This window comes from Lentinula edodes (assembly GCF_021015755.1).
Source record: "Lentinula edodes strain Le(Bin) 0899 ss11 chromosome Unknown C8R40scaffold_2, whole genome shotgun sequence".
In the NCBI taxonomy this organism is placed as follows: domain Eukaryota; kingdom Fungi; phylum Basidiomycota; class Agaricomycetes; order Agaricales; family Omphalotaceae; genus Lentinula; species Lentinula edodes.
Genome location: NW_025764308.1, coordinates 208,569 through 228,665, shown reverse-complemented (window position 1 = coordinate 228,665; position 20,097 = coordinate 208,569). Strand labels below are relative to the sequence as shown.

General features: G+C 46.7%; 6 protein-coding genes across 6 annotated transcripts; 1 reads left to right on the top strand and 5 right to left on the bottom strand.

Moving 5' to 3' along the window:
- Nucleotides 1-4,311: 4,311 nt before the first annotated feature.
- On the bottom strand, nt 4,312-4,923 carry C8R40DRAFT_1032979 (ribonuclease H-like domain-containing protein; the record flags this gene model as incomplete). Its single annotated transcript, XM_046223304.1, has 1 exon — nt 4,312-4,923. A coding segment is annotated over one exon (612 nt), but the record flags the coding sequence as incomplete, so codon positions are not given.
- Nucleotides 4,924-5,859: 936 nt separating this feature from the next.
- Nucleotides 5,860-7,236, bottom strand: C8R40DRAFT_1065344 (uncharacterized protein; the record flags this gene model as incomplete). The annotated part of the gene is made up of 1 exon (XM_046225659.1): nt 5,860-7,236. One exon carries the CDS (start codon nt 7,234-7,236, stop codon nt 5,860-5,862), a length of 1,377 nt encoding a protein of 458 aa, XP_046091345.1.
- Nucleotides 7,237-7,778: 542 nt separating this feature from the next.
- On the bottom strand, nt 7,779-8,237 carry C8R40DRAFT_1032676 (uncharacterized protein; the record flags this gene model as incomplete). The annotated part of the gene is made up of 2 exons (XM_046223279.1): nt 7,779-8,081; nt 8,127-8,237. Coding segments are annotated over 2 exons (414 nt in total), but the record flags the coding sequence as incomplete, so codon positions are not given.
- A 905-nt stretch (nt 8,238-9,142) lies between these two features.
- C8R40DRAFT_1165160 (uncharacterized protein) lies at nt 9,143-11,095 on the bottom strand (the record flags this gene model as incomplete). Its single annotated transcript, XM_046230650.1, has 4 exons — nt 9,143-9,664; nt 9,715-9,756; nt 9,809-9,880; nt 9,989-11,095. The coding sequence occupies 4 exons, from the start codon at nt 11,093-11,095 to the stop codon at nt 9,143-9,145; spliced, it is 1,743 nt and encodes a 580-aa protein (XP_046091343.1).
- Nucleotides 11,096-11,343: 248 nt separating this feature from the next.
- Nucleotides 11,344-13,864, bottom strand: C8R40DRAFT_1165159 (uncharacterized protein; the record flags this gene model as incomplete). The annotated part of the gene is made up of 12 exons (XM_046230649.1): nt 11,344-11,492; nt 11,548-11,667; nt 11,718-11,780; nt 11,835-11,904; nt 11,971-12,136; nt 12,860-13,139; nt 13,191-13,248; nt 13,298-13,325; nt 13,395-13,490; nt 13,569-13,669; nt 13,732-13,777; nt 13,830-13,864. The coding sequence occupies 12 exons, from the start codon at nt 13,862-13,864 to the stop codon at nt 11,344-11,346; spliced, it is 1,212 nt and encodes a 403-aa protein (XP_046091342.1).
- Nucleotides 13,865-15,240: 1,376 nt separating this feature from the next.
- C8R40DRAFT_1165158 (uncharacterized protein) lies at nt 15,241-15,696 on the top strand (the record flags this gene model as incomplete). Its single annotated transcript, XM_046230648.1, has 1 exon — nt 15,241-15,696. The coding sequence occupies one exon, from the start codon at nt 15,241-15,243 to the stop codon at nt 15,694-15,696; it is 456 nt and encodes a 151-aa protein (XP_046091341.1).
- Nucleotides 15,697-20,097: the final 4,401 nt, after the last annotated feature.

Below are 20,097 nucleotides of genomic sequence, written 5' to 3'. Positions count from 1 at the left end.
TGAGCTTCTGCGATAATTTGAGCGGCCCTCGATCTACCTCTAGAGTTTCAACATTCGAAGTCTGTTTGAGTTCAAAATTTCAGGAGCTGTAGACTTTTTCAGAGAGGATACCGAAAATTACCTGAGAAGAGTTTCGTATCTTCTCAAGCTCAGTCTTCTGAGTAGACAAATGTTCTTGCAAATCTTCTATCTTATGGTCCTTGTCGAAAACACGATTGATCAACTCAATATTCTTCTGCAAAAGCTACGACCCAATGTACTAATCAGCCAGGTGTCACGAAAGATATAGCACAGTCCGAACCTCCTTATATTGGCTGTCCAAATCTTTCGCCTTCGCCCATACTCCTTCATTCTGCACTTCAAATTGCTTCTGAGCATCATCGTAATCTGCTCGTATATCCATGAGTTCTAATTCCAGAGCTGCGACAGCAGTTTCCTTTGATTCAACTTTTGAAGCAAGTGACTGTATCTCCCGATTCCTGGAGCTGATTGTGTTCTCTAAATCATGGATCCTCTGTCTATACTGAGGATCCATTTCAAAGGTAGACAAGAATCGTATCTTTTCTCCTCTCGAGGTAGTTCCCTGAAAAGTCCATCTCTTGGCAAGTTTGCGGGTGATAAACAAAGGAAACACACGTCGATTTCAGGCTCCTATTATTGACTAGTGGTTTAATATGTTTTGCATGTCAGGAACAAGACCACTTACATCGATACGCATTGACGATCCACCGGTAATTGTTGAACTTGATCCATGCATCAAGACATCGGACTATGGTAGGAATTTCAGATCCAAAGACTAGAGAGCAAGAATATAGATACGCACAGTGCTAGTGCTCTGCAACGTGTCAATATCCATCATGCTGGTAGGATGGCGCCGTTTCTTACGATGACTCTGAGAACTTGGCCCGTCCATTGTTTTCGAAGATGAATATGAAAGCAGGAACCAGGCAGGAACCGTCGACACTGGCGTCGAATCAGTCCCACGCTTGTCCCGGGCCGATCTGCCAGCTAGAGTATGCTGAAGTCACTGCTCCTGGTACCGTCTTCCTTGAACTTTCAATATGGTATTAAGGTAAAATCAACTACTCGTACGCTGTAGATAACATTGCCCATCGCCGGCTTTATGGAATAAAATCTGCCGAAGGTTACCTGAGAGTCAGTGCCGACCCCTCAGCTTCCGTCTACAGGGTTTCCATCGGGTAGACATCGTCCGCTCTTCGCCCAATTTGTTTCTTGGCCGGGAAAGTAGATTAATAACAAAGGTAAAAGCAAATGGATTCTAGTATATTTCTGACCCGGAAAAGGCAATGTTGTTTGAAAGGGAAATGGTCCGGGAAGGGAGAACAATCCCAGTTCCTTTCTCCCTTTGGATAAAAGGTGGAAAATGAGACGTTTCTTCGTCGTAAAAGGGAATTAATCCCACTATCAATCTCAGGGAGGATATTTACTGGGAAAGGAAATAATTCGCAGTGTATTTCTGCCTCGATATTTATGTACTTTTTTAGGTAGAAAAGATACCGAGAAAGGAAAGTTTTCCCATAAAAAATTTCAGCCACTTTCTCAGCAGGGATTTATCGCCCCCGACGCAGATAGATAGATAGATAGATACGCGGCTCCGTCTAAGACGGGGTCCCACTAGGGAACAGCCGGGCCCAACCATCTCAGTTACAGCGAATGCTCATCCAACGAGGGACGGTAGACTGCAGTGAGAATGGAGGGGGTAAAATACATATTACGGTACCTAAGACGTAGTGGTACCGGAGAGGGAAATTATTCAAAATCGGAGTCTTCACTTTCACTTTCTCCGACCTGTTCTGAATCAGTTCCCGTGTCTAAGAAGGACTGCCAGCGGTCAATGACGTTGTGGATAAATTTTGCACTCGCAGTAATCAGGGACCAGTCAAAGATGAACGATTTGAGGTAGTGAAGGGCGGTCGGGTCGGAAAAGAATGCATCGAAGGGGACAGGTCGGAACTGACGGATGTAGGTAATGAAGTCAGTGCGTAAAGAACATATGCTGGTCAGAGATGGGCACTGAAGCAGGATGTGTTGAGGGGTCTCGGGGTGACGGTTGCAAGCGCGGCAGAGACGGTCGCGGTGTTCCGTCGCAGTCAGTTGGCGGAGGGGGGAGGGAGATGCGTGAAATACATGGGGGATAAAGTCACCGCAGAGTAGCTTGGTGACGGTGCGGCGATGAGAGTGGTTCGGAATTTGGGTGAGGTAATGTCGAAGTCCAATCAACTGAGGTTTCGCTGGGCCTTCTTCCTTTGGTTCTAGGCGGTGACGTAGGAGAGAAAGTTTAGACCACGTGTCTATGTGGGACTGTAGGTTGGTTTTGGTGGAGAATTCAATCGCCTTGATCAGTTTGTCTATGAGGGCTCCATCGAGGCCACGGAGGTCAGGCAGACGGTGATTACCTGGCAGTTGGTTGATGGCGTAGTCAAGATCGGTGAGCCAGCAGGGGCAGAGTGAGTTACGGAGGTTAACATTCTCGGCTAGAGCAAGTGAGGCATAGTGAGTGTTGGGCAGTTCAATGAGATATTTGAGGTAGCGGAGGGTGAGGGATACACGGCGGGTGCGGATCGGCATGATGCCAGTCTCTGTGTATAGAGGGGTGATTACTGAGTTGGTGGAAAGGCCCAGCATGCGGCGCAGGAAGCGTAATTGAACGTCTTCCAGGATCCGAAGGAGACTGGGATCGGAGTCAGGCATGATTTCGCAGCCGTTGGTGAGGTGACAGTCCACTAAAGCGGTGTAGAGTTGTTTCGTGATGGAGGGAGGCATGCGACGGTTCCCAACCAGGAGGTCACAACCAGTGATTGCACGTGCCGTACCAACAGCACAGTTGCGTTTCTCGGTGTAGTGCGAGGCAAAGATGTTACGGTGGGTTGATTGGAAGAAGACGCCGACATATCGGACGACGTCCCGGAATTTGAGAGTCTCACCCGAGAGGGTGAAGTGGGGGAGGGTATCAGGGAGGGGACCGAACACCATCACCCAGGATTTGTCGGCACTGATCTGCAGGGCGTTATCTCGACACCAGCTGAAAAATGTATTGAGATGTTGTTGAAGGCCCAAGGGGCCCCGAGAAATGAGAACTATATCATCTGCGTGCTCGAGATGAGATATTGCTATAGTAAGTAGCTCCATATCCTCGGGGTCCAGGGCAAGATGGAAGGTCGAAAGGAAGATATTCCAAAGTGTGGGAGAGGAGGGATCGCCCATGAGGACACCGCTAAATGCGTGGAACTTTTCGGAGAGTTGACCGTTATGGGAGATAGTGTAAGACATCTGGCTGTATAGCGACCGAAGCCAGTCGAAGTACTTTCCCGTGAGGCCAGCATCTGAAAGTTTGTTCCATAAAGAGCTTTGGTTAGTGGAGGGGAACGCATTCGAAATGTCAACAAAGGCAGCGTAGATGGTTTCCTTTCGGGAGCGAGCTTTGTCAATGATAGTGCGAAGGATGAAGGCGTTGTTATTGGTGCGAAACCCCTCACGGAAGCCGTTTTGAGAGGGCGGGATGGTGTTGGATTGTTGTAGGGCCAGACATAATTTGTGGTGGACCAGTAGTGAGGCAAATTTGAGCACGCAGCTCTCGAGGGCGATGGCGCGGTAGCTGGAAGTTTTGGTTGAGTCTTTGCCAGGTTTGGCGAGGGCAATGATAGTCGAGGTGAGCCATGAGGACGGTATGTCCCTGCATTCGATGGCACGTTGAAACAGAGGCAGGAGCTGTTTGTTGTCGATGTCTAAGAGGAGGTCATAAGTGGCCAAGTCGACGCCAGTGGAGTTTGAGTGGGTGGTTCGTTTGAGGTAAGCCTTAACGGTGGAGATGTCATCAAGAGATAAAGGTTCATTGAAGGCAGGATGAGAGGCAGGTGGTGACGGCGATGGGATAGCGTTGGCACGAGCGTCCTCCGCAACAATGCGAGCAGGGTCGAAGGAGGAAAGTAGGGGGTCAGGGGGGTTCATACGGGGGATGAAGGTGTCTGTGAGCTGTTGTAGGGAGACTCTGGAGACGGGCGGGTGTGCACGGCGGATATCCTTGTAATAGCGCCAGAAAGTTGAGCTACCAGCGGAAGCAGCAGCCGACAGTCTGGTGCGGATTAGGTCCTGATGCGCGCGTTTATGGTAACGCCCTCGATGTGAGGATGGGAGATGAGGGGAAGGGCTGGGTATGTGAGAAGCAGGTTGGGGGGGTAGTTCTGGTAGGGAGGTGGAGATCTTAGGGATGGTGGAGAGCATAGCAGGTGTGAAGATGGGTGGAGCACGGGAGGACAAGAAATGTAGGGGAGAGGAAGGTGGGGGTAATGGGAGAGTAGACCCCAGTTTCGCCAATGTATCGGCGGCGTCGTTGTGTGCGTTATTTGAGTGAGCACGGACATGGTGGAACACAATTGTTGATTCCCTGGAGGCAATCCATAGTGCGATAGCGCGCAGAATGTCGCCGTTAGCGCAGGTCCAGTTGGATTGTGCTTCCTTTGGAGCGCGGTATACGATGGAGCGAATGGTGTATTCGGAGTCGGAGTAGATTTCAATGCGACGTTTCGAGTGGGACTTCTGGATGGCAATGAGTACTGCCAGAAGTTCGCCACGGTTGTTTGTTTGGGTTCCGGTAACACGTGCGGCAGTATTGAGCGGATGCGAAGAATTGCCAAAGAATACGCCAGAGCCAGCGGAGGCGTTCGGTTGGCCCACATTTGTACAGGATCCGTCAGTGTAGATTTTGAGGGGAGGCAGTGGGACCAATGTTGATGATGCATGGCCATATAGTGTGAGTAATTGTGAGGTGAGAGAAGGGGGTTCGGAGTGGAGAATACTGTCCTGAAAAAAGTCAGTCTCAGTGAGTAACGGAGTGTGAACAGTGGATCTGCGAAAGGGAGGTTTGAGAGAAGTACTGCGAGCGGGTGTGCCAGGAGCGATCATGGTAACCGTGATAGGAGAGTGGTCCGACCAGTCAGTTTCGGGGCTCACATTTAAGTCGGTCACGAAGGGAAACAGAAAAGGAGTGATTATAAAGTAATCTATTACAGTTTTTAAGGTAATCGAGTGACCCTGGGCATCACGGCGACGTTGGAAGGATGTTGGGGAGGAATGTGAGCCAGGCAGAGAGGAGGAGCCATTGAGAATGGTTAGTAGGTGGTCGTTGCAGAGATCAAGCAGGAGTCTGCCTCGTGTTGATACGGTAAGGTCGGAAGATACGCGGTCAGGATGGCCGGCGTGAGGTAATAGGTTACCAATACGAGCATTGATGTCACCGCCGGTAACCGAGGGCATGTCGAGCTGCATGAGGAGGTGGGTATTTTCGACGAAGGCATCCCAGGGGTTAATGTCGGACCAGTCCTGCCAGTTAGTGCGAGAGGACTCGGGAGGGATATAAACATTACGAATCAGGGAGCCGTTGACCTCGACCACTAGTAAGTCAGGGCTGGAGAGGTCCTGGCGTAGGAGGCAGTCGAGATTATCACGCACAAGAGTGGCGACACCACCCCAGGGGTTCTCTATGTCATTATCCAGTCGACGGCGGTTACGGACGAAGGAAATGAAGCCAGGAGGGGTCTTCATGGATGATTCTGATTGAAGCCGCATTTCTTGTAGAAGGATGATGTCGGCAGATTGTAGAACGTTGAGGAAATCGGAGGAAAGGAAATTAAGCAGATAGCGGCCATTTATGTTCCAGCTCATGATTTTGAGAGAACAGTGATGTATATTCAAAGGGGGTGCAGCATTAGGAGTACAGAGTTTATGAGAAGATGTATGTAAAAGTACAGGGGGGGAGGAGTGGGAAGTGGGTAGCAGAGGGCAAGGGATGGGAAGAGGTACGCTCGAACTAATTAATGGTGTCCTCTTCTGAAGTAAACGTCAGTAAACTGAACTTCGGGTCATGGAGACATCGAAGATCTCCGGTATGTTGGGTTGGTGGGTCTTCCAGGATCGCATAAAGGTGTTGAGCGATGACTCTGTGAAAGACAGACGGACCACGTACGAGCCACAGTCTGTTGGCTCAAGATGTTCTGCAAAATCTGGAACAGGGAGGGAAGCACCCCGCGCTTCGAAGAAGGCACGCCAACGATTAATCGCAGCGATAATCGAAAAAGAGGAGGTGGGAAGAGACCAGCGAGCTGGGGCTACCATGATAGCCGATGGAGAGTGACCTAGTTGGTGAGGTGTGACTATTCGCGGACGCTTTGAGGCACGCAGGGCAATGTCATGATCCAGAGGAGGGCGTTTCAGAGGGGCAGTAGCTCCATGAGACGGGGCATCCGTGATGCGAGACAGAAGGTCGCGGAACGTTAGAGGAAGAGGAACATCAGGGGATGAGGAGAGGATCTGTGGAATAGGAGTGGGAGAGGGAAGGCGAGGTGGTTCGGCAAGAGGCTGTGGGATGGGAGAGGGACGACGAGGTGGTTGGGGGAGAGCCTCAGGTTTGAGATTGGACCTGTTGATGAAGTTGGTGAAGTCCGACTGGAGCTTGTTCAGGGCCGTTGGAAGCTGGTTTGACACCGATTGGTCTTCGGTAAGGAGCTGGTGAATGCGAATAAAGTTTCGTTCGATCCGGATGTCTCGTTCGCCTGCTTTTTCTTTGGGAGGACGTTTGTCTAAGTTGAAGTTGGCAGGGTAGAGTAGATCTGGGAAGGAGGACTCCTTCTGAACAGTTGCAGGTACCTTTTTCTTCCCTTTCTGAGCTGAGGTGAAGCGACCGTCATGACCTGCGGGTCGTACCGGCAAGTTGGGAGAGTGCTTAGAGGACAACCGACCGCAAGGGCTGGGTTTTGACACCACAAGGCCACCTGCTTCTGCGAAGCTGTCGCGGGATTGAGAGGTGAACGGTCGGGAGGAAGAGGGGTTTAGGAGCGGGAGGGCCGGAGAACGTAAGGCGTTGTGGAAGTGGATCGCGCCATTGGAGTCGTTGCGACGGACGATTGCAGGCGAGGGAGTAGAGGTGGCACGGGACCGGATGGCAGATTTGAGCTGTCGCTCGCGGCTGACATTGGTTTCGAGGTGGTGGGCAGCAGGGGGGGAGGCCAGAGCTGGGGAGTCATCCACACTGACATCGACTAGGTATTCGGTGCCGCCTTGGTTGGGCGTGGTGTCATCGTGAGTATAGGACTCCTCAGCGACTGGTTCCGGTGTGCTCGAGGGCGAGCCAAGGCTGACCCCGTCAGCGTCTTCCATGTCCACAGAGTCGACCTGATAGAAGGGGGCTAGGGGGTCCTCGGGCCAGCTGTCATTGTGCATGGTCAAGATATGTGGTGAAGAGATAGTGGGTAGTCGCAAATGTTGTCTGGAGGTGGGAGAATTTGCTATGTTGAGTGGGGACGAAGAAGATGTTTGGGTTAAGGGGGCGCAGGAAAAGGGGCCTAGTCGAGGGCTTGAGCCTTGGTCGTACAGCCGAAGGTTTGGTCGTGCAGCCAAGGGCGTGGTGATGTGTCCAGGCTCGTACCGTGTGGTAGACGACTTCAACGTAGGAAAATGGGAGAGTGTGGTCTAAGATCTAGTCGAGGGCGACCAAAAAAAACGTTAAGCGCCCGAGAGATGATGGTGGTAATGTTCTCAATCCAGTGTATCACGTTTGCAGCACATGATTCTTGGATCTTCTTAGGTGAGAAAACGGATCGATCCCCGCGTGGGATTTTATTTCATTCTATTTCATTTTTCACGCTACTGACTAGGTTTATTGAATACACGGTAAAAAATTGAAATTAAGCAAAATTCATTGTGCCCTGCAGGAGTCCGCTAGTGAAGACAGATGTATATACCTTAAAAGTGGTAAATTGGAATCAGTGTGTACAAGACCTCCTACAATATCGGCAGGTATCATATTCATCATTATCTGGCAGCATAATCTGACTCCTTGGTGTTCTCATGAGGTCAGTGTCTGCAATGAGATACCTAAGGATTGTAGCATATGTGAGGTTGGTCGACCATTTCCCCCAACGAAGGATTTTTGAAAGCTTGAAACCTTTATCCTCATGTAGAAATTGTGTACCTCCTCTTCGGAATGCATGGACGGTGTATAACATCGGAGGTTCACCAATGTCGGCAAGCGACTTCCGAAAATTCTTCAGAAAGTTCCGCGTCGACTAAGAAATCATCAGCATGTATGTAACGGAATAATTCAACTTTACCAAGTGTTTACTCGAGCTTTGCAATTGGTCATATCCGTATATCCTCGGGAAAAGATAACCGTTTCGGATACCAGACATGCGCAGCCAAGCTCGGATACCTCTGACGATGCAAAAGTCAATGAGATCGTGCCTCTTCTCGGCATAGAAATCAAAGGGTTCAACATCTAAGTGGAAAGGATGATGTGGATATTCCAAGGAAAAGACATGCACTCACCTCCCGCTTGCTGAGTCTTTGAAGCCCAAGGCTTTATGCCGATGTGTGTGTCATTGCCGGAGAGAGGAAGTGTAGTAAGGTTGTTAACAGTCAAGTTTACAACATCACAGGAACGGAGAAGACATCGGAAAGCTATAAGACTGATCAACCAAGTCGAAAATCTTTTTAGGCGACCCCCCCAATCCTTAGGATCACGATGATTCATATGAGGCGGATCGTTCTGGTGCTCTTTGAGCCAAGAGAGCATCGAGTCATGCATTCTCTTCATGATTGATGCATTTGCAGCTCTGGAGCTGGTCGCGCACTCACCGTCCCTGGTCTAACACCAATTGAGTGGTATTAATATTACATGTGAAGCAACATTTGAAATTGCGAACCTTTCGTATATGAAGCCCCCAAGTATCGAGACAATCGAACACACTGAGCTGGATTCCCGCACCATTTTTTTGTCGAAGAGTTATAGGACCACGTGGGTGTTCGACGGGTGTCTCGAGCAAAGCCATAGTTCACTGCGGCACGCATCTGACTAGCCGAAGCATAAGCTCGTGGTTTGCGGGTAGGATCACTGGATTTGGCGATGTAGAATGGATCGCATCTGTATATATTTCATTCGGAATGCGTATTGATATGTCAGATGTTGGAAATACGCACGAGCTGCCGATCCAAGTTCTTATCCAAACCGCCGTGTCTTGTGGCACCTCTTCTAACTCAAAAATGCTTTTCTGATTCTTGTACAGGTTATTAATTCTGAGGTAATTTTCGAAACGTTTCATTTTCCTGTCATTTGTTGATCAGATATGTTTCATGAAAGAAAGGCAAGCATGGTCGTATCGAGGAAAATGCTCATCCAGGATCTGAATGCATAGTTTGAGAACAAAGGTAAGCACCTTCGATATGAACTCCGCGTGCTTGGACTTAGTTCGTCAATTAAATGTTCTCCATCATCGATGTCGTAGCCATCGGAGTCCTCTCCATCGTTCCCATGGCCATCGTCCGAATCTAAATCTGAGTCGTCTGCTTCTGCGACCTGTATGATCCTCTCCTTCTTTATCTCTTTCTTGATGTCTTTGAGATTTTCGCCAATCTCCTTCAGTTCTTCGTCATTTCCATGCGGGTTGGATGACTTAGTTGTAATTTCGAGTTCGTCCACATATCGGATGACCTCCTCCACCGCGACATCCCCGTTGATCCCATCGATTACCCCTTCTTCCTCATCTTCATCATAATCGTCTTCCTCGTCATTGCCATCGTCTTCCTCGTCATTGCCATCGTCTTCCTCGTCGTTGCCATACAAATCTTCCTCTTCATCAACTATTAGGTTGTGCTACAGATATATGAGCACACAAACCCAGCATATCGAAAGTCAGCACAAACCTCGACATCTGAAACACAATTTGGTGCCCCCTCTCCTTGCTTCTGAAAAGTATGTTGAGCAATATGGTTTTTTACAAAGTTCAACACAGCTTACTCGTTTTTCACCTGTAGCGTGAGAGCCGAATTCCTCACTATCCCCATTACTCGGACACTCAGATTGTATACCCTAATTCCTTTGTTAATTAGTGCGAACATCATTGCCAATAATTGTGTATACCTGACAAGAGCAATGAAAAAGGATTTCTTGAAAGATAGCCATTCTTTCGAATCTTACTCTGCTCGAATCGACAAGTGGAAGGTCGAGGGCAAAGTTCGAAAGCGCATTGATTGCCAAAGGACCACATGAGTGGGAGTCCATTTGCGGTGCTATCTGGAACCTTTCCGTGATGAGAGGTTCTTGCGAATACATTGCAGCCCAAGCAAAGTAAGCTCGATGAATTTCCGTCGGGATCGTCGCTTCCGCATCAAGAGAATCTCCATAAAGAAGGAGGTTCTGCGTTCCATCCAATACCACAGGGACCCAGTGCGGTACGCCAGTCGAAGGTCCGAGATGGACAACGGTCAATAGCACTCTCCCGTCCCGAAATACCTGCTCCCCAATTCTCCTCAACCATCTAAATGTTCTATCATCGGGATCGCGGTATCGATGACCACCATCAACAATCAGCTCGGCCAATTTCTGGGTGAAATGGACCGGAAGGACAAGAAAATCTTTCAGGTTTCCAAGAGCGTCGATTTTCCACTGCATTGCGTGGAGCATTGCGTCAATGTCGGTGCCGGACGTCCAATTATTCCCGAGAACTCTCCACAACTCATGAACTGGGCGCATGTCCGCTTTTCGTAAGTATGGAACACTGTCCATCGCTGCCAGAAAAGATTCAATTTCTGTCTTGTCGTGGATAGTCTGCTGTTGGATGTTAAGCCACTCTTCGAGCCCAATCCAAGGGGCATGGTGCTTTCTGACAATAATAAATTGGTTCCAGAGGTCCACAACCCACATTGGGTAATTTGTACTCTCCCCAGGCAAATGTGCGTAGCGGATAGACCTAGCTCCTTGCGCCACCATGTCGGGAGCAATCGACCGTAACCTCGCAACAGTTTTCTCTGAAGGGATGGAGAACCTTTGTAGTCTCTGTCGGTGGAGGATGTCCACCATGATCGGCTGCTCCGAAGAAAAGAACCTGCGATCTTCGATGTTCCGCTCATCGCTAGAGAGGGAGGGGAATTTAAAACGAGCAAATTGTAACAGCGTAGTGTTCGCATTCGGGACAAGGTAGTTTCGTAAGGCATCTGGTATTACAAAGTTTCGCATACATCTTTTTTTTTCCGCTTTGCTCAGTTCTTCCCAAGTGGCAACCGAATGGGGTGCGGGATTGCGCATTTTTAGCATATGGATCGTCGTGGAAGTACGGAGGGGAGGAAAGAATCAACGTAACCTGAGCGCCAATACATGAGCCTGAAATTAAAGTTAAAGTTAAATAAATTGCCGCCCTGGGGGGACACACCTTACTTAGGTCTTTCTTTCCAAAGTTGTAGCGGGCCTTCGTTCTCATATGAGCACATGTAATGATTCATACATCCGAGACATTCGTCGACTTATAAGTTACCAATTACTACGAGGTCTGTGTGTTACTTGTTGAAAGTAATGTTATACGGGCAAGAACCGTAACTGTTGCAGCCGAACTCCTTCTTCCTCTTCGTTACTTTGGCAGGTGGACCATTCGCAGTCGTCCCTGGGCGTTTACCGTTGGCGTTCAAGCCAGGAATTCCGGTCACCTCTCACGTACATCGCATTAGCGTAAGGCGTGCCAAAAACCGATTACCCGTACATACCTTCCGCGCTGTGAGGTTCTGTGCCAAAAGTGAAGTCGGATGTGGCTGCAGGTATTTTCGAGTTGTTATCCAACGACTCCGTAGACGTACTATCCACCATCAATGCGCTCGTGGCAGAAGCTGCAACTCAGGTTAATACAAATGCCACTCGTTACTTGGTGGGACCAAACTCACTTGACCTTGGCGGGCGCACATCATTGAGATCACAATACGTCCTTCATCGATCACAGCACCTGCATCGTCGACGATATCACAACCTGTTCTAACCACAAACAAACTACACCTACTGTTTGTCGCAATTACACCGGCGTCGACGTCGAGTACCTGTCCGGGGTTAACATTTTCCATAATTGCCTTCTACATTATCGTCAGAGACAAGTCAGAAGGCAGATATCAAACACGAACCTCCGGCTAAAGTCATACCCAGCCGCTCGACATATCCATCCGAGTTATTAGGCGCCCCGCTATTGGCGAGCATGACATTGCCTGCACTGTTCGCAGGCTTAGCAGGCGCATACGATGCTGTTGACCTGCGACCACCAATGGTGATTGCAAAGCACGTGTACGAAGAGCGGCAATGTTAATGATTCTGTATATGAGAGGCAGGAAAGTCAGTATTGAACGCACAAAATGCATTAGAGGAAATTTTCACCAGATGAGTGTTGAAGGTACCGTCTAGTTCGTAGCTGGGGTTTTTCCTTTTTAGTACATCACGTGTAGCGCTTCAGTAGGTGTTTACTCGTCTCAAATACTCTCAGATATCGACGCTTTTGATTTGGAAATCGACCAGGCCTTCAACGGACGAACTAATATTTGTCCATCTTTGAGTGGAATTCAAGTCGATCAACAGAAGTGTATGTATGATGGCGAAAGATGCATCCATGCACATCGAAGCGATATGATATAACGACGCCTGCTATTACAAATACCTACAAGCGAATAAAATGTCGGAATTCGTTCTTGATCTGTGAGTGCTGTTCACCAAAAAAATCGAGATATCAGATGGTAATGAAGTACGACGATGTTCTTCGTGCTCTCGCGCGTCCTCGTCTACCGTGTCTGTCTTCCTATATCTTTCACATCCTCGCTACTCCTCTTTCTTCTCTACCTTCCTCGTCCTCCTGTTGCTCAAAATGCATCATGAAGCTGCGCCTGAGACGGCACGGTAGATGTACCCACAGCAGAAGTAGAGTTAATATACTACCTGAAGTTAGTCAAATGATATCAGTCGAATGCACAATGATCATACGCACGGTCGAGTGATACTTCCCCGCAGGTAGATTCTGTAGTTCATATGCTTCGCCTTCATCACCCATTGTGTGAGCCAATCCATTCAGATCCATGTTCAATTGATGTTTCGTCCTTGTAAGGGACACGCTTCGACATCGTTTCTGTTGACATTGAATCGTAAGCTTCGAGTTGTTCCAAAATTTGAACCGCGACCTTTACACCATCACGTATAGACGATTTCCCAGTAGCTTGCGGTCGAAATACAAGTGGCGACGTCCGACCAGGCTTCGTACCGGCATCGTTATCCGATTGACGAATCATTTCTCGAGCATTTAGAGTCGTGAGCAATGTTATCGCATGCACTGAAAGCAATATAGGATGTTAAACTGTACACAAGATAAATCACAACATACAACGACCGATAGAAAAAAAGAACGCGACATATATCAGGGTATCTGGAGCGGCCAAAATCTGGAACGCTGTTAGTTTTCACATCGGAAATTATATAGATTTGACCCACAGAGACAAGAGAAGATATTGAGCATAAACTGGGGAGCAACAGGGAGCAACGTATGAATATACTGATGTTGTATGATTGGTTCGCAAGGAGTACGAACGTGGTGATACATCCAGTATTTATGGCAAGTAACATCTGCAGGTACCGTGCCATCACATAATTAACTTCGATACTGTCTGAATTGAACAGCATAATACTGACCAGTTTGTTGAGCATAGTGTCCATTCTTCAGATGTTTTACTATCGAAGTTTACACAAAATCGTAATTGCATACCTCGGAAATCCATTCTTGAATTTCTGGAAATAGAGCGAAAATACGACCGCAATCGCGACGTTGGTTGTAGCTGATATGGCATTCACCACAACCGCAAATGTCTATCGATATATCATAGTTCAAGAAGATCAGTACGTTGCGCCGAATTTGTAAACACTCGTACTTTGAGATAAGCTCTTAGTTCAAACAACGGCCTGGATGGTATCAATCTGGTGAATGCATCAGTACCACGAAACAAATCTCACCGCCGAAGATACGTACGCAATTGCTACAAATGCTATGCAATTGTAAATCATCGTGGAAGAGACAGAGTATTTCTACCAGATTTCTATATGAGATAATTACCGATACTGCAGCCTACTTTGGCAAAGAAGTTCAATTGCATACTCAATATATGATAGGAAGTAAATGATCGCACCAAACTCTGCCAAGACAAACAACGTCTGTAGACTTCGTTACTTCGATTGAATATGACGGAAAATCAGATTTTGAGATATACCACTGTCGCTGTGCACAAGAAATTTCTATCGGTGACTGTACAGTTTCCGTAACGATTGAGAGATCGTGTTCCATAAAAGGAATCACTCACGTCGCCATATGCGCCAAGTCCAAAAGCTATCCAAAGACAACATTCATGAGACCGCATCAAGCAGTCTACAAATCCATGTACCTTTGAACACAAAACGCTATCGAGCCCTGTACATCCTAGTAAGATCTACGTCCGGGATGAACTGTGATGACGTACGTTGACCAGTACTTCGATCTTACAACGTCAAAGTTAATAAATTCTCTACAATATCTGATGATTGAAACTACCACCGAACTCCTAGAATGAAAGAATCACCTATCGCATCAATTACAACTCTCTTCGACTCATACAACGAACGCACCATGTCGTATATGGTAACATTACCGAACCGTTGAGTACCAGATTGTGAAACACTTGAAGAATGTCAATAACAGAATCAGTATCCGCAATGGTTTTCAATACCACTGTAGCTGATAAGCGTTTGATGAACGAAATTCAGCAATAATACCAGCACGACCTAGGAAAATTTTGAGCAAATTGAAAGTGACTTGATAGTCATTATGGTACATACCAGGCAGCGAACGATCCCGCTATCAGTCCGACCAACGAAGTATGCCAATGCTTGGAAGAAACACGCTACACTTTATGAAAAAAAAAATCCGTAGACGTTCTAGAAATCGATACAAACATCCTAACAAAAAACCAGCCATCGATAGACTGAACAAAGCTACTACAATGCTTGAAAAAGAGCTTTGGTATTAGTCAGACACATGGGAGATAACTGCTCACGTCTCTTTCGGCGTTGCCATCGTCGTCGCCTTCAAACGAATAAGACGAAAGGTCACAGGGATTGGAAAAGATTGTAAAGTGATGGAAGAAAAAAACAAGTAGGAAGACCGCCTCCTGTTAGGTGTACCAAACAAACCCACGATATCCCAAAAACGAACGGGTAAAAGAAGTTGCAGCAATATAATTCTAACTTCGTACATGTATATAATTGGTGTGGATCCAGTGCGGCGGCATACCTATATTGGGCTCCGACAACTGAAATTGCTCCGACAACTGAAATTCAGGTTGCTAAAATATAAGAACGTAGTGTGCACTGCTGATTTCAAGTCTACGTCGACCTTTCGTCATTAAGGAATGGTTCTCGATAATTCTTCTACTAATTCTACTCAACTGTTCATTCGGGCCACCAGTCCAGTGACTGAGACAATCGGAGATGGTCGTCCTTCAGCATTTCTTCCTGCTCTCTGCATTTTGAAATCATATCTTCCGCCTACGGAGCAACGGCAAGATTTTATGCAGCAATCGCACGATAACACCATCATTGACACCGCTTGCAACCACGAGAGAAACTTCAGCCCCGCTGGAGACACAAGTCACTCAGCTGGTGTCCTTCGATTACCGCGAATTTTGCCACTCGAAAAGCAGCTAGTCACTACATCTGCCGTCAAATTGGCTAGTGCGAGCAGGCGAAAGAAGGAAGCGAAGTTTTTTTGCCCAGTTCCAGGATGCGACACCACCTTTACGCGTCGAGATAATTTAAACGGCCAGTCCACTTTTTTTGATATTCGATTCGCTCGACACTGGTTCTAATCAATGCTGTTATACAGGTCATCTTCGATCACACACGAAAGAGCGGCCATTTGTTTGTCAATGGACAGGCTGCAATAAAACTTTTGCTCGAAAGCATGACTGCAAGTTTGTTATCCATGGCTACTATTTCTTCCTGCATCCTATTAACGGTACACTTTTAAGACGTCACCAAGCACTCCATACTGACGAACCTCAATCAAATATTTGCCACGGATGTAAGAAGACTTTTAGTAGGTCAGATGTACTAAAAGTTCGTGAATTCTGTGTCGTTCAAGCTAGCTTTCTAAATCTAATCTTCTCTCGTAGAAACATTGTAAGATTCATTCAACTTGACGTGTACCTCACTTGTGTTCACCAATGCTTTGTCTTTTGTAGTACGCTCTGACAATGCAACAGCCTGTTGCGCCAAATAGCTCGTCGAATATACTAGTGTCATTGGACAAAGTCAATGTAGTTTTTCACAGCTTATCACTTACACATTCCTCTTCAAACAGCTCGACACTTTGTCAAGTTTTGGCACAATTGAGTCGTACTTGCTTCGTAGCCTAACTGATGGTTTTATCTTTTTTTTGCTCTCTTGTTCTTTTGCTCAAAAATAACAAGCATATTCACTATTCAATTAAAAACCCTTGTCAGATGTATATATAACAATCATATGAAGTATTCAGACATCAATCTGAGGTGATCTTTATACAACGTTATACATAGAATGTCATAAACCTAGTCAGCTAAAATTGAAATTTGAATTGTCTTCCACATATGACATTTGCAAAGTTGATATGCATTCAAATAATTATAATCCTATAGGTCATTGAATAGGACAAATATTCAATGGAAGAGAATAATTGTAATCATTGTTAGAAATATCAGGAAACATTGTCAAAAGCAGTGGTAAGGTAGTCCTGGTCTTGTCTACAAATCAATGTTGCAGTGGTAAATAGGAATGGACGAGGATACGCACCACTGTCCTGTTTGATGTTTTGGCCTAAATGATTACACAATTGCTTGTAGCAGGGATCAACAGATATCTCATCTTCCATCAATTCTTGGTTTTTCAATTCATTCCAATGTAGTTTATATCTTTGATTCTATGCCAGTTTTGATTTATCTGACAAAATCAAGATGCAAGGGCCTCTTACATGAAACCAGTTCTAAGTACAAGGATTGTAAGACAATTCATATTGAACATATGGTTGAGCATACCTTAATTTTGAAAGTTGTCAATCCAGTACTGGTGGACAGTTGTACAACCATTTGTTCACTTGGGTGAATAGTTGTCATGCCCTGACCCTTTCACATACTGGGACCACCCTTTCTCCTGAGAAAACTCTCCTTCTCATCCTCCACATGCTACCTACTCAAACCAAAGCATCCATGACACCGGATACTTACCACCTTACAGGCTCAGGACCTCACCCAATGCAGTATGCCACTGTCACAAAGTGTCAAGTCCATGCCTTGGGGCCTCATTCCGCCGCTCGCCATCCCGAGATCTACCATTTATTGTAATCTCATCTTTATTGTTCTTTCTCGCTACACATTCCCTTTCAACTTAGCCTCTCCTTTATTTTTTTATCCTTTCCTCTATTGTCTTATTCCTTACCCTGCAGGTAGTACATGTATAGCCCCTAGTAGTTAGTCTGGTGCCCCGCACTGATACACCGATCCATAGATATAAATACTGCCTGTACGATACTGTAGTTCCTCAGTTTAATTATCAACTTAGATTATCCTCTTAACATCCTCGACTTGAGACTTCCCCTGTACTCTTGTCACTCTCTAGTCTTCAGGCTCATCGCCTTGAAGTACTTCTTACTCTAGCCTTAGGACTTATAAGTTCTTTGGTTTGCTCCTTGTCACCGGTGATACCGCTGCTCCAACTTGGCTGCTTCTGACTTTCTCCTTCTCTACTCTCGATCTCTGGTGACTAGCAGCGTAACGGCGGTGTTGTTAATAACTTCACTACTGTCCCATTCGAACCTCAGCCCTTAGACACCTTGTGGCCTGTGGCATGGTTACATGGTGTACATGATCTTAACACAAAGCGGCAGCAGCAGAGCAGTAATGCGGAGCGACTGAGCGGAGTGGTAATGTGGAGTGACTAAGCAGAGCAGAGCAGAGATGGACTGGTCCCAAGATAATGACAGAGATATATTGAGTATTGTAGTTATAGATAATAATAAGTAACACATACCTGGTCCCAAGATAATAACAGAGAGGTCAAGATAAGGCACCAGGCTGTGGAGGTTTGGCTATTTATACATAATCCGATCTGCAAGAAATGACAATGTAATACTGTACAGTTTAGGAACAAGGAAGGTGGCGGAAGTCAGTAGAAGGAGAAGGTGGGTCAGGTGGATCAGTAATCAATGGGATTTGATAGTGATGTAATCGTACAAGTAAAGGTGTCGAGGAGCAACGGGAACCACGACCAAGGACAGGAATGACTTAGTACAGTGATCTTGGAGTCCTTGATACACTTACGGTATTTTTTTTTCTCAGGACATATCCTTTCATCTTAAGTATCTCAAAACAATAAAGCATATATGATGTATGCTTGGCCAAAGTCCCTAAGTATTTCCAGTAATGGTTATAGAGATATGAATCAAATATATTGGATTTTAAGGCCCATCAGAGGTCGAAAACTTCTAACAAAGTAGCGAAAGATACAAACAGATAAATTACAATTTAAAACCATACTGCAGCATATACTTGAGCTTGTCCTCTATCACCTCCAATAATAATTTCCACTATACAGGTACAGATACAGTCAAAATGTGCAAAACAATTTTGCGTGACATGAAATAATAATGCATGTTGCGGTATGGAATGATTTAACTCTCTCACACTCATTGCACACCAAAACAAAGATTTCTGTGCGCGTGCGCACTTGTCAGAATGGTCGGGAAATCACAGTCCAATGATCTTACAGCCCAATTGAAACACAAAGACCATACGAAAAGACTTAACACAGCTCTTGTGCTCTATGAATCTCAGTCAGAACTGCCTGAAAATGAACACCTATCACTTCAAGCCATTGCAAAACAATTTTTGGTTGACAAAACGACCCTTCATCATGCAACACTCAAAGTAAATTAGACTATTCATGTCATAAAGTACGCAGCCCCTATCATTTTCCTTTTCTCACCATCTTGACGCCTTTACTTGTACGATACATCATCCCATCACTGTCAAACCCCCATCGATTACTGATTCACCTGACCCATCTTCTCCTTCTACTGGCTTCCGCCACCTTCCTTGTTCCTAAACTGTACAGTATTACATCGTTGTTTCTCGCAGACCGGATTATGTATATATAGCCAACCCTCCACAGCCTGGTCCCTTATCTTGACCTCTCTGTCATTATCTGGGACCAGTTCGCCTCCACTCCGCTTAGTCGCTCCGCCTCACTCACCCGCTTAGTCGCTCCGCCTTACTGCCTGGCTTAGTCACCCTGCTTCCTGCTCCGCTAGTCACTCCGCCTCTGCCGCTTCGTGACATTAGGTCAAGATCCATTACTGCACTGACAGCCTACCGATAAGGTTGTCCTTGCAGGATCCGTAGACACCACGTCTTCCCCAGTCCCGCCCGATTCTGAAACACCTGCTGCCAGTATAGACTGCTCCACACTCCCGCACGCACTTGACCCCAGAGACCAAGCTCACGCCCACAACAACAACGATACTTGGCGTGATTGCCAGTCTCAACCTTGCCCCAACGCCCTTTCGAACTCGATCCGAGAGCCACTCACTGTGAGCAATATAACCTTCCTGCCAATTCCCCAACCCCGATTGCCTACTCCCATCATGTCGACTCCTGTTCCGCCTGCCCCAAATACCTCTGCTGAGGATCTCATGGCTCAGCTCATCAGACAAGTAGCCAGCCTTGCTACAGCCATGGAGGAACGCTCATCCTCCAAGTCAAGCATGAACAAACCCGAGGTCTTCAAGGGTAAAGATGGTGCTGAAGCTCGTCGCTTCATGGCTCAGTTCCAAAATTGGGCGTCAGAACAACCGGATCTCGCCAAGAGCCAAGTTAAACTTATCAAGTCCGCCCTGGGCTTCTTCACAGAAAGTGCTGGAGATTGGGCAACTCCCCATCTGTTACACTTCAGTGCAGAGAATCCCCCTTTCGGAGGGAACTGGGATACGTTCTTGAAGGAATTTAGCCAGCGGTTTGAACCAATGGACCCAGGTATGGAAGCCCGTAGCGAGATCAAGAACCTCAGACAAAGTAAAGGGCAGACAGTTGCAGAATTTGCCCAGAAGTTCAAGGATATCGGAGATCGGACTGAAATGTCTGATATTGATTTACGGGAACGCTTCTTCACCGCCTTACTTCCGGAGATCCGACAACACCTTATCATCGTAAACATCGCCCAAGGAATCGCTCCGACTTTGA